This window comes from Takifugu flavidus, chromosome 3 (genome assembly GCF_003711565.1).
Source record: "Takifugu flavidus isolate HTHZ2018 chromosome 3, ASM371156v2, whole genome shotgun sequence".
Taxonomy (NCBI): Eukaryota; Metazoa; Chordata; class Actinopteri; order Tetraodontiformes; family Tetraodontidae; genus Takifugu; species Takifugu flavidus.
The window spans coordinates 8,162,492-8,175,608 of record NC_079522.1 but is presented as its reverse complement, the minus strand read 5'-3'; the positions used below and the strand labels follow the sequence as shown (position 1 = coordinate 8,175,608).

General features: G+C 42.1%; 1 protein-coding gene and 1 long non-coding RNA gene across 11 annotated transcripts in view; one reads left to right on the top strand and one right to left on the bottom strand.

Annotated features, from left to right (window-relative positions):
- Window positions 1–13,117, bottom strand: part of nrxn2b (neurexin 2b) — a 460,093-nt gene that overhangs the window by 22,740 nt on the left and 424,236 nt on the right. For 7 of the 8 annotated variants that reach the window (XM_057026456.1, XM_057026464.1, XM_057026460.1 and 4 more), the window contains one exon: window positions 1,889–1,978. The exons of the other annotated variant lie outside the window; for it this stretch is intronic. In XM_057026456.1, the coding sequence (XP_056882436.1) occupies window positions 1,889–1,978 (90 nt within the window). The remainder of the gene's footprint in view (window positions 1–1,888; window positions 1,979–13,117) is intronic. 8 annotated transcript variants of the gene reach the window in all.
- The window catches only part of LOC130522300 (uncharacterized), a 51,632-nt gene that overhangs the window by 35,736 nt on the left and 2,779 nt on the right, over window positions 1–13,117 (top strand). The window lies entirely within an intron of this gene.

Below are 13,117 nucleotides of genomic sequence, written 5' to 3'. Positions count from 1 at the left end.
TTGTTCCGGGGGGAGGACATATCAGGAAGCAGTTGTTTCTTTTAGAGCAAGTTAGAACTGAGTTAGCTTTTTGTTTAGTTGTTTTTGTGTGTGCGCGTGTCTCAAGACACTGTTGCAACCTGTCCAAGTTCTTCCAAACACCTACATCCAATCATCTCAAAAATTAAGCAAGATTTATAACAGAGGTTAGAACTGAGGGCTTCCGGAATCCGCAGAATTTTTCAAATTGCGTATAAAAATCTTTTCCGTGGTCGGGGAGAAAGTGCGTATGCCCTCAGCGGTTAGTGTGGGTGGCGTTTGATTTGCTGTTAGGTGGTTAGATTCCACTTTGTGGTTTCTTTAGGTTTGACCTGCTTCCATATCAGAATAATAGCTTTAACCCTTTGAGCTCAAATGTCCAATAAAACACTTATATAAACTAATGAAATACATGAAAAATGCCTTTTGCCTTTGCCTCCCTAATCCGTACTGAAATTGAACCGTACTAATGTGGGATCGGCGAACACGCCTCAATTCTGAAACTTAATTGAAGCCCTTGCTTGAGGTTTCATAGAGGTTACTTAAGCATTTTATTCTAGTGCTTCACTCAATTCAGACCCACTCAGAGCTCAAGAAGAAAGAGAATAATGCATTAAATTTCTAATTCTCTTTAGAGTTCCCTAGCATACTTAAATCATTTCACAAGTGGGTAAGTCATTTCTTATTGATCTGTTTTTTTTCCCACTCAACTTTGATCTCTCAAGTCTTATTAACGCCAATTTGCATGTTGACTAACCTCAAAGAGAGTGCAGAAGAAGAATACAGACCTGTCGTGTGAACGCAACAACTGTTTTGTATCCATCAAATAAAGATACGGGTGTCGGGTTGTCCTGTATTTCTGACGCACGAATACGAAATTTTGCTCACTGAGATAAATCTGAATTCTTCCCCATTTCAAAGTAGTAACTGGTTAAGGCTTAAAATAGTTAATTTTAAGCCACCAAAAACTGGGAGATAATAGAACTTTTATTTTCTTCAATCGAAATTATATTTTTAATGCTGAGCATTATTCCCAAGATGCATTCCAATGACGCACAAAGGTGCAGGAATAATGCCTCCGCCATGCCCAAATTGCAGTGCCTGCTATCAAGGCTTCCGCAGGTCTGTTTTAATTTGGTCCCTTCCTCTTTCTCCTTCTTTATTTGAAGAATCCACCACCTTCAGCAGCACAAACACACTGCGCGAGACGAGATGGCAAAACGAGGTCAGGACTTTGGGCACTCAAAGGGTTAAAGAATCATCGCTTTGATGAGGCCACATTCAGCACAATTCTGCGCAAAGTAGGGCAGCAGTTTACACTTGGTAATAATAATTAAAAAAAAGACAGTCCCTTTAACTTTTAGTGACTTTCCGAGAGGATTCTTTTGTCTGGAAAACCTCCAGTAATCCCGTGAGAAATAATTTGCTTTTATGTCAGATTAAATATAGTCAGCGTAATAGCGTAATCCACACTCAGTCAAGAAAAAAGACACAGGAAAGAAGGCTATTTAAACGTGATCAGGTTATTGGGGGGAGGGGGGGTTATGTCAGGTTATTTGGGGATTAATCCTCTGAAGAGATGCAGTCCCAGTTTCAAGGGCCTTGAGTTTGATCCCCTGGATAACATACCAATGTAAAGATGTTATTCACGTGATTGAGTAATTTCACTTGGGCAATGTGAGTAAAAAATCTCCAATTATGCTGCAAGCTGCAGCGGGGATGAGGGAGAGCTAAGGTTTAGCTATCCGTGAGCCGATTATTCGGCTTCTCGTAGGGAACCGATGTCGCGGGCACTGCACCTCCTCCAGAGTGGTGGTTAACGGTAGGTTAGGTGATTAGATCATTAGTGGAGTTAAAGTGATTTTATTACCTTTGTCAAGTAGCCACTCGTCAACTACCCGACCAAGTCGGTATGGGATTCTTTGTCTAGCAATAGCCAGGCGCTCATTATCAAAGTTCCCTTTAAAAAATTTGGAGAAAACAAATTAACAGACGTTGCAAAAGAGAATCTGGAAGTTAAAAGGTTAAAGGTTAGAAGGGCAGCATGGCAAAATGTTTAGCAAATTATGTACTTTAAAGCCACTTTAGTTCGGACAGGAAGAACTTGTGTATTTTTAGGCTGGTTTGTTTGGTTAGCCATCGTAGTTACCTAGTGTTTATGATTTTTTTTAAATGCAATAACAAGTTAAACAGATTTAGGACATATTTAGACAATCTTAACAATATTTCTGCACGTTGAACATTACACATTTGGTTTTATTTGTAAAAAAAGAAAAAAAGAAAAAAAAACTATATCTGTCATTGTAAAATCAAGAACCAGCATTTACTAGACAGGATTAAAGCAGATCACATCACATCAACATCATATCATCACAGCGCTTTGACACATTTCACGGTTGATTCATGGAAGACACTTAAGAGTTCCCGGCTTTCACAAAAAGCCATTAGAAATTTCACCAGCTCCCAAATCTGATGACTGGATAGAAGACCGTTTATCCCTTTGAATCCCACCCTATTTCAACAAAGCAAAAGGGTTTTACTGAAATTGTCAGCACTCAGGTTTACCCCCCCACCCCACCCCGCATTAACTGGTCGCTTCTCAGTGGCACTTGGCAATTAGTGTCACTTCATCAGCGTGGTGAAGAACTTCCACAGCCGCCGCGCAAACTTATTATCCCACTTCATTTCCATCAACCCTGGGGTCACGCTGTGTACATTTCACAGTCTGTCGATACAGACGCTGCTGGAATTAGAGAAGATGGAGATGACGGCTGGGCCGGGGATTTGATCAACTCTAATGTGGCAATGCTGTCACAGGTTTATTTGGGAGTTCTTGTCTATAACGTGGCAGCTAATAAACAAGGGAGATGTGTTCGTGCCGCAAACAGGAAGTCAGGAATTCCCAAATGATGTTGCGCATCACAAAAATTATGGAACTCAAAAAACAAAATGTGAGCATTTTTGGTGGAATAAAGGTTGTATGACCAGAAAATAGTCAAGGGGACTACATCTTGCATCCTTACGTGTATAACTCAATCAATGCCCTCCATTTATCTATGCAGCTGCTGCAGGGAACTAAACTAGAAGATGACTTTCTGTCCCACAGTACCGACTTCCTCTCCCGGGGCTCTCTCTACCCACGCTTGCCAGCACAATGGTGGAGCTCGCCGGCTGGGGGGGAACGAGAATTACCGGCTGTTTTGACAAGATGGCCAAAGCCAAACCAAAGACGACAGATGGCAGACGGTGAAGAAGATGGAGGATATGTTGGATGAACCTGCAAGCGTGGGTGATTCTGGCGGATCACGTGATCTATGTGGAGTAGTTGTTTGTAAACAGGAAATTTCCTTGCTTAATGGTTTTTATTTTAACGACAGAGGGAGGTTAAAAAAAGGGCAGCACTACCATTTGCCTATATTTTCCATAGAAAAATCTCGGGGTACGCATTACTCACTTCATGCTTAATATTATTTCGGTGCCATTCTGTCATCTATACGGCGGCGATAAATGAACCCCGCACGCTCACGACCCAATTCCAAGACCGGAAACAATGACACAGACGCTCTGCGGCAATCACTGGCTTCCAGACAGTTGGACGGCTGCGTTAGCTATTGCTAGAGATGAACCCAAACCACAAGCATTATTTTGGCGATTGAAAGAAAGGCAATCAAAGCAGTAGCGTTATTGTGAGTAACTGGGATCTGTCTGTAACTCTGCCCTCTTCAACAGCTGGTGTGCAAATGACACTAAGGAAGGCACATATTGTAATTTAATATCATCCATTTTCAGGCATGTCAAACTCAGTGCTTGATGGCCACGATCCTGCCGGGTTTTCTATCCCACTGAATGCATTTTCAGCCCGGTAGGACAGAAAACCCGGCAGGATCGTGGCCCTCGAGGACTGAGTTTGACACATAGATGATCAAGTCCATACTTGTTCTCCTGAGTCTTAGTGGTGAATTTAGTCAGGGAAGAATCTGTCCTGGTATGGATTTTCACCTCTAACCTCCATCTTTGTTTGTCCCTTTCCCTCAAAAAATTAGCCATCCATCCTTCCTTCTGCCCTTATTCTGACATCCTGCCCAAGTTTGTTTTAATTTATCTCCTTTCTTTTCTTCTTGAATACTAAATACCCCATAATTCTATTACTTTATCCTAACCTCCTTCTATTTTTCCATTTTAGTCACTCAGATCTTTTCAAATATCTGCCTTGTTTCCTATTTCCAGGAACCTTCCAATCCTTTGAGCTGTTGAGGCCTTCCATTTGGTTTGCATTTACACCATTTTAAAACCCTCATCTGTCTTTATTTTTCATGGTAACGCTCAAAAAGCCTGACTAGTACAGCAAGCAATAAGTATGCTCATGTATTTATGTTCATCCCAGTGTGAGTGACAACATGCTAATCAACAACCAGATAAAGAAACAAAATGAAAAGCCAAGGAAGAGTGTTCGGTGTCCTCATTCAAAAAAAGATGTAAACATGGGGAGAAAATTCAGGTATGGTCAGATATGGCTTGTTTACTTGGAACGTCTGCGTAAACATCCTTGGAGAAATAAGAAATTCATAGCAAACAGCAAATTTTTTTTGCCCCTTCCCACCTAATTCCCTCCCAGCTGAAGTTTACTCTTGATTAGACTGTTGGGACAGATTAAACAGCTGGGTCTTTATCTTTTTCCTTATCGACATCGACTCCTGAGGCTAATTCTTTTGCTTCGTGTGACAGTTAAACAGTCGCTGTCACACCCGGAGCGACGGGACAACTGATACTTGTGAGAGAGAAATGGCTAATAAATCAGTTTCTGTGCGTTGGTATGCTTCGTGTAGCTGCCTTGCTTTTGCAGCAGGAATTTGTTTTATCATTAACCGAGTAGCTTGAAAATAATTACCAGGGGAAAAAAGTTCCCCCGACACCAAACTTTCCCTGAAAATATAGTTGGTAAGGGGTGTGATTTTGATGATTTCTTGGAAAATCATTTCTACAAGCTTTACTTTGTGTGTAGGATAACATTATTATGGCCATGGTAAGAAATAAAAAAATTGAAACCTGTCACATTATTACAACACGAAAAAAGTCCAAATATTCTGATAGATAAAGTAACAGTTGACATTTACTGGTGTTGACTGAAAAATGAGAAAAGTGTCACCTCTTGTTAAATTGTACTTTATCTAAATTAGCTTTTTTTTTTTTTTTTTTAAATAGAGAGTTTTGGGCTTTTCCCCCCAGAAAATTGCATTATTATTCTCAGAGTATATGTTTTTAATGCTGTAGAAAATGTGTGTTATGATGATCTGGAAAATATGACAAAAGAAGAACAGGTTATAAGGGAAAAGAGGATAAAGCAATAGATGGAAAGTCAGCAGGACATTTTGTCCACAACTGAAAATAACAACAGAAACATAGCAGAGAAGCTAAAGGGGCTAAATGGTGCACCCAAACAAATTTGTGTGAGGATGAGGAATCTGAAGCTGACTACAACAGTGACACTGGGTCCAAAGACTGTACCATTCATCAATAGCATCAATTCATCAATAGCATGATTCAAAGTTTCTTCCTGTCAAAAGGGAGTTTTTCTTTGGGGGTCGAGCTCTGTAAAGCACCTACAGACAATTCTAGTTGTAACAGACTCTATACTGATAAAGTTGACTTGAAATGAATTACACATTACAGTGCCACATTTGCCAGACATATTCTTAGCATTCCAGTTATTTTAAAGCCATAATTCTAGCTAACCGCAGGGCATTAGAACAGGAGATGCATTTCATCTTCTCTAATTATGTCCTGAAGCTGAACTGACCGATTTGGAAATTTGGAGTGCATGTTAATAATCCATAACAATTGCTTACAGCACATTCTGCGCACAAATGAAAAGTGTTCATGTGGTGTATCTTAGAGCCTGCATGTATGCGCAATAGACCTCAAACTCACCATCAATATGTTGGTAGTTACCCTGCCTGATGCTCTGAACCACCATGCGCTCCTGGCGTCCACTGGTCGAGACACCATTACTCTGAAACATTAGTTGCATCTTTTCCACCACGGTCACGGACCCCGTTAAAAGCCCGAAGCGTCAGCTCAGCGAGCAGCCGCGATGTCCTCCTTTTCTGTACCGAACTCACAGCTGCTGTGTTTCGGGGTGCGCCGGCTAAGTATCGCCTCGGGGAGTGACCAAGCGAGGTCAGGTGACAGACCTGTGGGACATGCTGAAGGTTCCTGTTCCTGTCTGCAGATCAGAATATAAATCACTCTGTTTTCTCTCAGTCCCTCTGTATCGACGTGTGTGTGTGTGTGTGTGTGTGTGTGTGTGTCCAGACTTGCCAAAGAGCTGCCTGTATATCATGTAACTCTACAGGAGGCCAGATGCCCTTGTACAGGACACCCACATGGGAAATCCATCCGCAAGAATGGAGATTACATTTGAGGAGATTGGCCACCTGCCACCCCCCCCTCGCCGCTCTCCTTGTCTCATGGAAACTCTGTGGAGCCCTTGTTCTCTTTCCATTCTGTGGTTTTAGATGCAATGTTCGCAGATCCACTTGATTTCCTGACACATGCGGTTGAAGCCGCTCTGCAACTAAAAATGCGTTCAGACTTTTGGCTTGGGGAAAAAAGCTATGGATGTCAGTTGTTTGACAAGTGACTTGTTTGGTGGTGCAACTAAAACTGGACTTTTAAAGTCCATTTAAACATGTTAGCTCAACTGAGATCGACTTTTTGGAAGACGAGGTAAGGCACCCTCGGCGTACTATTTAAAGTCAATGTGCAAATGCAAGAGTTTATGGACAGAGGCTATTGTTGTGGTCTGTAATGTCATAGACCATCTGAAAATGGCCAAACTGCACTCAACTTACCCCAACCCAACACATTCTCGCTTGACTCAACCTAACTTTGTTTATAATCGGTCTCTTGCAGTCAAGATTGTCTCTTTACAGGAAGCCAAAGCCTAACAAGTAATAGTGTCAAGAAAAATTTGAAACAGGAAAAAACCCTTGAGCAGGAAAAGGCTCATATGGGGGGGTGGGGGGGTACCCTCTATCTGATGACTGGTTGGGTAAAGCATTTATCCTAGGAGAGGCACCATGATTTCAACAATAAACGGATTGCCCCCTACACCCCTTCCCTACAGGAGAAGAAGAGTCCAATTAAACGACGTAGTCGAGCAACAAGCACGGCATAAACGTACCGAGTGGCCTGCCTCTGCACAGAGTTGACGAGATACATGGTTTGGATTGTTAAAACTCTAGGCCTTATGAATCAGAGAGAAATGAGAGCATGAGCCAGCCAGTTACAGTGGAACAGGCTAAACAAAAGCAAACAAACAAAAATGACATTTTTAACTGAACAATATCCAATCATAGTGTGTGACCCAGCAAACGTGGTCCAATTAAAAACGCTCATGCACGGAGAACTGTCTGTTCATAATGAGGATAAACATAAAATCACTATGACAAATGGCAGTTATGAATCTATCCTGGGGGAAAAAAATGATTTTGAAATAAATCAATGACCTTGCTCATCTGCAGTTTATAGTTTACAGATTGATCCTGTTCAACTCATCCGCTGTGCACCAAGTGGCGCGACTTCCTTTAAAAGTGTCTCATGTAGGCTGGGGGACAACCGCCATGTTCAAGCCAGTGACTTGTAAAACTTTGTAACAACTTTGTAAATTTAATTTAATCAAGCGTCAATTTGAAAATGGGGCAAAGGAGGAGAGCTTACAACCACCGGGCTGAAGATGAGGTCCAGGTGCGGACCGAGCCTAATGTCATGTTCACACTACATGAACATTACTTGGCCGGTTGTCAACCGTTTTTAGTTCTCCACCCCCAGATCTGCGAGAGTCTGTTGTCCACTTGGCGAGCCTGGATCATTAACTGTGAACAGATGCCAGTTGGGCGGTCAGCAACATATGGATATTAGAATGCTAAATATCCAGTCAGGTCGGGAAAATGTAAAAAGAGCTACAGCCAATGAGAGCAGACACGGGGGTTGCCATGGAACGTGGAAGCAACCCAGAGGAGCGGAGCAGCTTTCTTTTTGTTTTTTCACTACATAGTAACATCTTCCTCCTGCTCCGTGTTCATGTATGAGAAGAAAAACATCAGCCTGGACGTTGCGTTTGCACATTTCCCGCATCGCTTCTTGTGTGAGCTTTAGATTCAAGAAGACACAAGAGTCAGGCAGTTGGCAAAGCCTGCTGGTGTTCAGCCGTGAACACTTCCGTCGCCAACCAGTCATGTAGTGTGAGCACCTCACAGCCCTCAAGACTCCCGACCAGATGTAGTGTGAACAGCACGGCAACCGACAACACTAAAAGTTGCGCAGTGTGAACGAGGCATCAGGAAGAATAGACGACAATTTAGCTAGGCCAAAAATAGGACATATGCTGAAATAGCCTGATTTCACAAAATCTTCAGGAACTTTGAGTTGCATTGAAAACCAAACCACACAGATTACCTTTTTTTTCTTTACCCAGGAAAAATAATTCTGGGTAACCAAATTCCTGGAAATCAAGGTGGAAAGGGGCCAACCCTTGCCAGAAACTCACTGCAACACATTCTGTACAGGTGCTGTAGGAAAGTATAGATGGCTCACCACTAACTTCAAATGAGGCCACGCTGAACTCCATCCACATCCATCATCTTCTGCTCTGTGCACAATCACAGACACACATGGCTGATACTGCCTGCTTCCGGGCCCTGGCCAGTGAAATGAAATCTAGTCCACACTCCGATCATGCCCATCTGCCTCAAGCTTTTTTTTTTTTTTTACTCTCTTGTTAAGTACTACTCCCTTTGCCATCCCTTCACTTTTAGCAGCTTTACATCACAGCAGTACGCTGCTCCCATCTTCCCTCTTCAGATGCTTTTTTTTTAATCTACCTCGCCCGTGCACGGTTGGTTTTCTGTCTCTCAGCGTGGAAGTTACAAAGACTAAGATGAATATCTAAACGCTGCAGAGACAAAAGGCAATGAAAAAAGGGGAAGCGAAAAGAGCAAGGTCTGTAAAAGCCTCTTTCTCCATCCCAACAGCGGGGATATCTTAAGAGCTCATTCAGTGAGAGCTGGATCTGTCCAGACGCAATGCCTTTCCACCTCTGTGATCATTCTGTGCTCCTGTAAGGGTCAGTCTGCCTGCTGAACACACCCCATAGCTGCTTTGTCACATGAAAAGTCAGAGATAGCAACATTCTGTAGTTTTCATCTGCATGGCTATTTAATACCTGCGTTGAGCACTGCGCTGAACTCTGACACATCCGAGTGTGTTTCCATAATCAAGGTTATTGTTAGCAAGTAACCGGTGTTTTGCCAGCACTGCACCGTCTGTGTGACGCCACTGAGCAACGTATCATTTCCCAGCTGCGGTGCAATCCACTTTCTGCAGTGCTTATCGTTCAGAGCAAGGGCTCCTCCACCAAGACAATGACAACGGTTAGCTCCCAGCTCAAGTGCTGGGGCCTCGCCCCTGCCTCTGATGCTCCTACCCTGGCTTCAATCTTCTCCTTTGCTTTATCATTTCTCAGCTGTTGCATTTGCTGTTGCAAACTGTTTCGTTCCTCTGTCTTCTGGGCAGCCAGTACATTATCATAGCCCCCCACCCCACCTCGTTTCCTTATTTTGCCCTGAGTGCATCCCTTATACAGTTCAATATTCAAACCGCTGCCTGTAAATATTGGCTAGAGGGACAGAAAGTGTGTGGAGGAAACGTGACACACCCTGCACCCTCATTGGTGACAATCAAATCACAACAAGATGGTGAAATATGCTAATCATGGTCAATAGGCAGTTAAAAGGTAATATTACCAAGGGAGGGAATAGCACCGTGATTTACAGGATGGCACAGCTTTTAATGTTTAAATGCCAAGTGCTGGTATAAATCCACAGGCTATAGCTGGCTACTCTTATGTTATTCTAACTAAATTGTTTCACTAATAACTCTAGAAACTTCAATTCAGAGGGAGGCCACTCCTAGAACTTTATCTATCTTGTGTTATCTAGTGTTATGCTAGGATTAAACCACAGAAGGACACCTTTGCTTCCAGGTTCCGCATTTGAACTTCACACTGACAGTCTGAACACCATCGACAGAAGCTGTAGGGGATAACACACCGAGGGCTACAGAGTACAGTATAGGAGTAGAAGGACCAGGGACTTTGTAAGTTTGTAGCGGCTGGGTAGAGAAGAGGAAGTCCCAGACCCAATAAATGGAGCCCCAAGTTAGAGCAAGAACAAGTGATTTCACAGTCTTTCATTTGATGTCCTCATGATCAAGTCAGTGCGCTGTAGTCAAAAGGGGGAAGTCAAGTTAGGTACAGTCGAAAGCGTCTTGGGTTCAGTAGTCAGGTGTGTCGTAGTCTCACCACACTGAGATAAAAAGATGAGAGGGTGCGTATTCATCTTAGGCACAGGTGATGGTTCTCCACTCCTTGGCATAAGGAGACACTTCACAACCCTCAATAGGGAGAATCCAGATCTAAATCTAAGTTTCTGATGTTTGCAGATTTTCAATCACTCACCAAAGGCAATTGTAGTCAACAATCACCATTGTCTTAATTTTTGCTCGTCTACCTCCTTCCTCTCATCTGCCAGCGCCACTGTTTCACAGAAGTTTCCTTCTCGATCAATCCGCTTTGTTCAATGTAACCAATAAAGACCAATCATGTGCTAAATTACCCAGACTGACACACCGATGGGAAAAATAGAAAACATTTACAGAAGAGCCTTTGTGGGTTACACCAGCATCAGTGTTCAAGATTATACGAGCATAAACGTCCAAACTTAATCAAGAACTGGACTTTTCAGCTTTATTCAATAGATCACGTTATCAAATTAATGACTGCAGCTATTTGGTTCTGAGAAATCAAATGAAGACGCTTGGACAGCTTTCCAATGTGTCAATGTCTTTGTGCATGAATGCCCATTAGTGAGACTTAATTAGGCTTTTTACATCTGCCGTGTGTAAACGGTAACGCAGTAAATGTAAATGACGCAGCCTCGACGTGAACAACAGACAAATACAAAAACCATCCAACGTGGATTATAAAGAAAGAATGTCACCTGGCCTAATTTGCACATTAGGACGGCTAATGCTAAAACCTGAGGCATCGACATGGTCCACAAGGCCAGATTGGATGTTTGGAATGTAACAGGAAGTCTTTTCCTCTAACGCCACTATGCACAGTATATACTGTGAAAGGAATACAATAAATGGAGGTAAAGACTCTAATTATTACATTTCTATTCCTATTACAACAATTAGCTGATGACTCCCAGTTACAGTTTCTATACTCATGTAAATAGGCCCAATGATAGAAATACTGAGCATTTAATTTAAAAGGGTCATTATGGATGGTTACAGTACTTAAAATATAGATAGGTATACATTTAGGTTTAGACTACTTTAGCAGCTTAAGAAAACTGTAAAATCATTGCAGTGTTTGGGGATCGACTACTTTTTTTGAGGATATTGTATAAGTCACTTCATTTATTAATACAACATGACTTGAATTTCAGGTTTGAATTTTAAAGAGCGGTGCAGTGTGCATGATTTTAAATTATTCACACAGATTTTATTTTCAGAAAGTACTCAAGACCAAAAAATTAACCAGCGCAGGCAAAACAATCGGCCGAATCATATTGGTTCATTCTCCTGCAGCAGGTGACCAACAGTTAAAGGGAATCGAGTGTGAAATGGCACAATTAGACTCCATATGGCCCTGCAGCAGACATCTGCCTGTTCACTTGTGACTAGATCGAGGCACTTGGTGTGACCCAGACACATATTTTTTAAGCGTGTCTGCCATTTTGGAAACATGGAAATGTTGCAAAGAAAAAAAAATAACTGGAAAAGACACCTGATACGCAGGATTTGCTACTCCTCCGATACTTTTACCTGCCCTCGGATTGAAGGACATACTGTACGTAAGCGGTCATGCATATAGACACTCCCCGAGGACGTCGCAGGTCATCACCGGAGGTGTTTACCACTGAATCTGTGTCGTTATCGCACCGTTATCAGCTTACACGACCCTGTTGTGAAGCCTTCTGCAGGGAGGCCAAAACATTTAACAAGGGGAGGAGCTTCAAAAAAGCTAAGAAAATATGTCATAAAAATGAAAATGAATGCTGTTTTTAAATGTCAAGGGACTGTGAATAAATTACATAGGTATGGCTCTATGACGCTAGGATACATTAACTTCTTTCTCATTACGTAGTTCATATTTTAGTTCTTTGTTCAGATTGTCTCCTGTATGTGGACGTTGAGGAAGAGCCAGTTTTGGCTCTTCTTCTCGAGACTTATGACACTGAAGGAAATCTGAAAAACAGACTGAAACACCGCAGAATTTTATAATTATCCGATTACTGCAGTCACTGTATTTTTAGGGTCTCATGCCTTCATGCTGATTTCTCCCTGCCTGCCATGTCACATGACCGCTTTCACATATGAATTGTTCCCTTTCCCTGTGAAATTAAATTCTCTCACACTTCCTTTTTGTGGCAGGTCATCTTGCACAAGTGTCTCTGTGTTTTATATCACAAATGTTTGGATCTTTACAAAGAAATGTCCCTTTGAAGACATCTTGTACTGGCTTGATTTTTGAATGAGAAGCAGGTGATTAGTTATACAGGAAAGCATGAGAAAATGTAATATGGACATTTTACAGTGATTCAGTCAGTTATTGCGATCAGGGCATAGGAAGCTTCTTAAAGGATAATCCAGCAGGCCAGTTCACAATAGAGAATTTTAATCTTTTCCCTCTAAAATCTAAGAAAACGTGACACTAACAACAGGGAATGTTTAAGATTCAATGTTTAAGTGTGTGCATGACAAGGATATCACAGCTGTTAGCACGATACCAGTGAAATAGGTCTGACTGGGATCCAACTGTAGCATAATTTGTCCCCTTTAGGGAATAATGAATGTCCAAATCTGCAATGTGGGTCATAGGAAGCTGGTGTAGCCAGGGATCTCCCTGTTTCAATCCCTTTTCTTTTTTCCTCCTCCACCTTTTGGGCTTCAGCCTTGGGCTCTACTAATTTGTTGGGAGAAGAGCGTAACTAGTTGGTGTCGATAAATCCACACTATTCTACGCAACAAT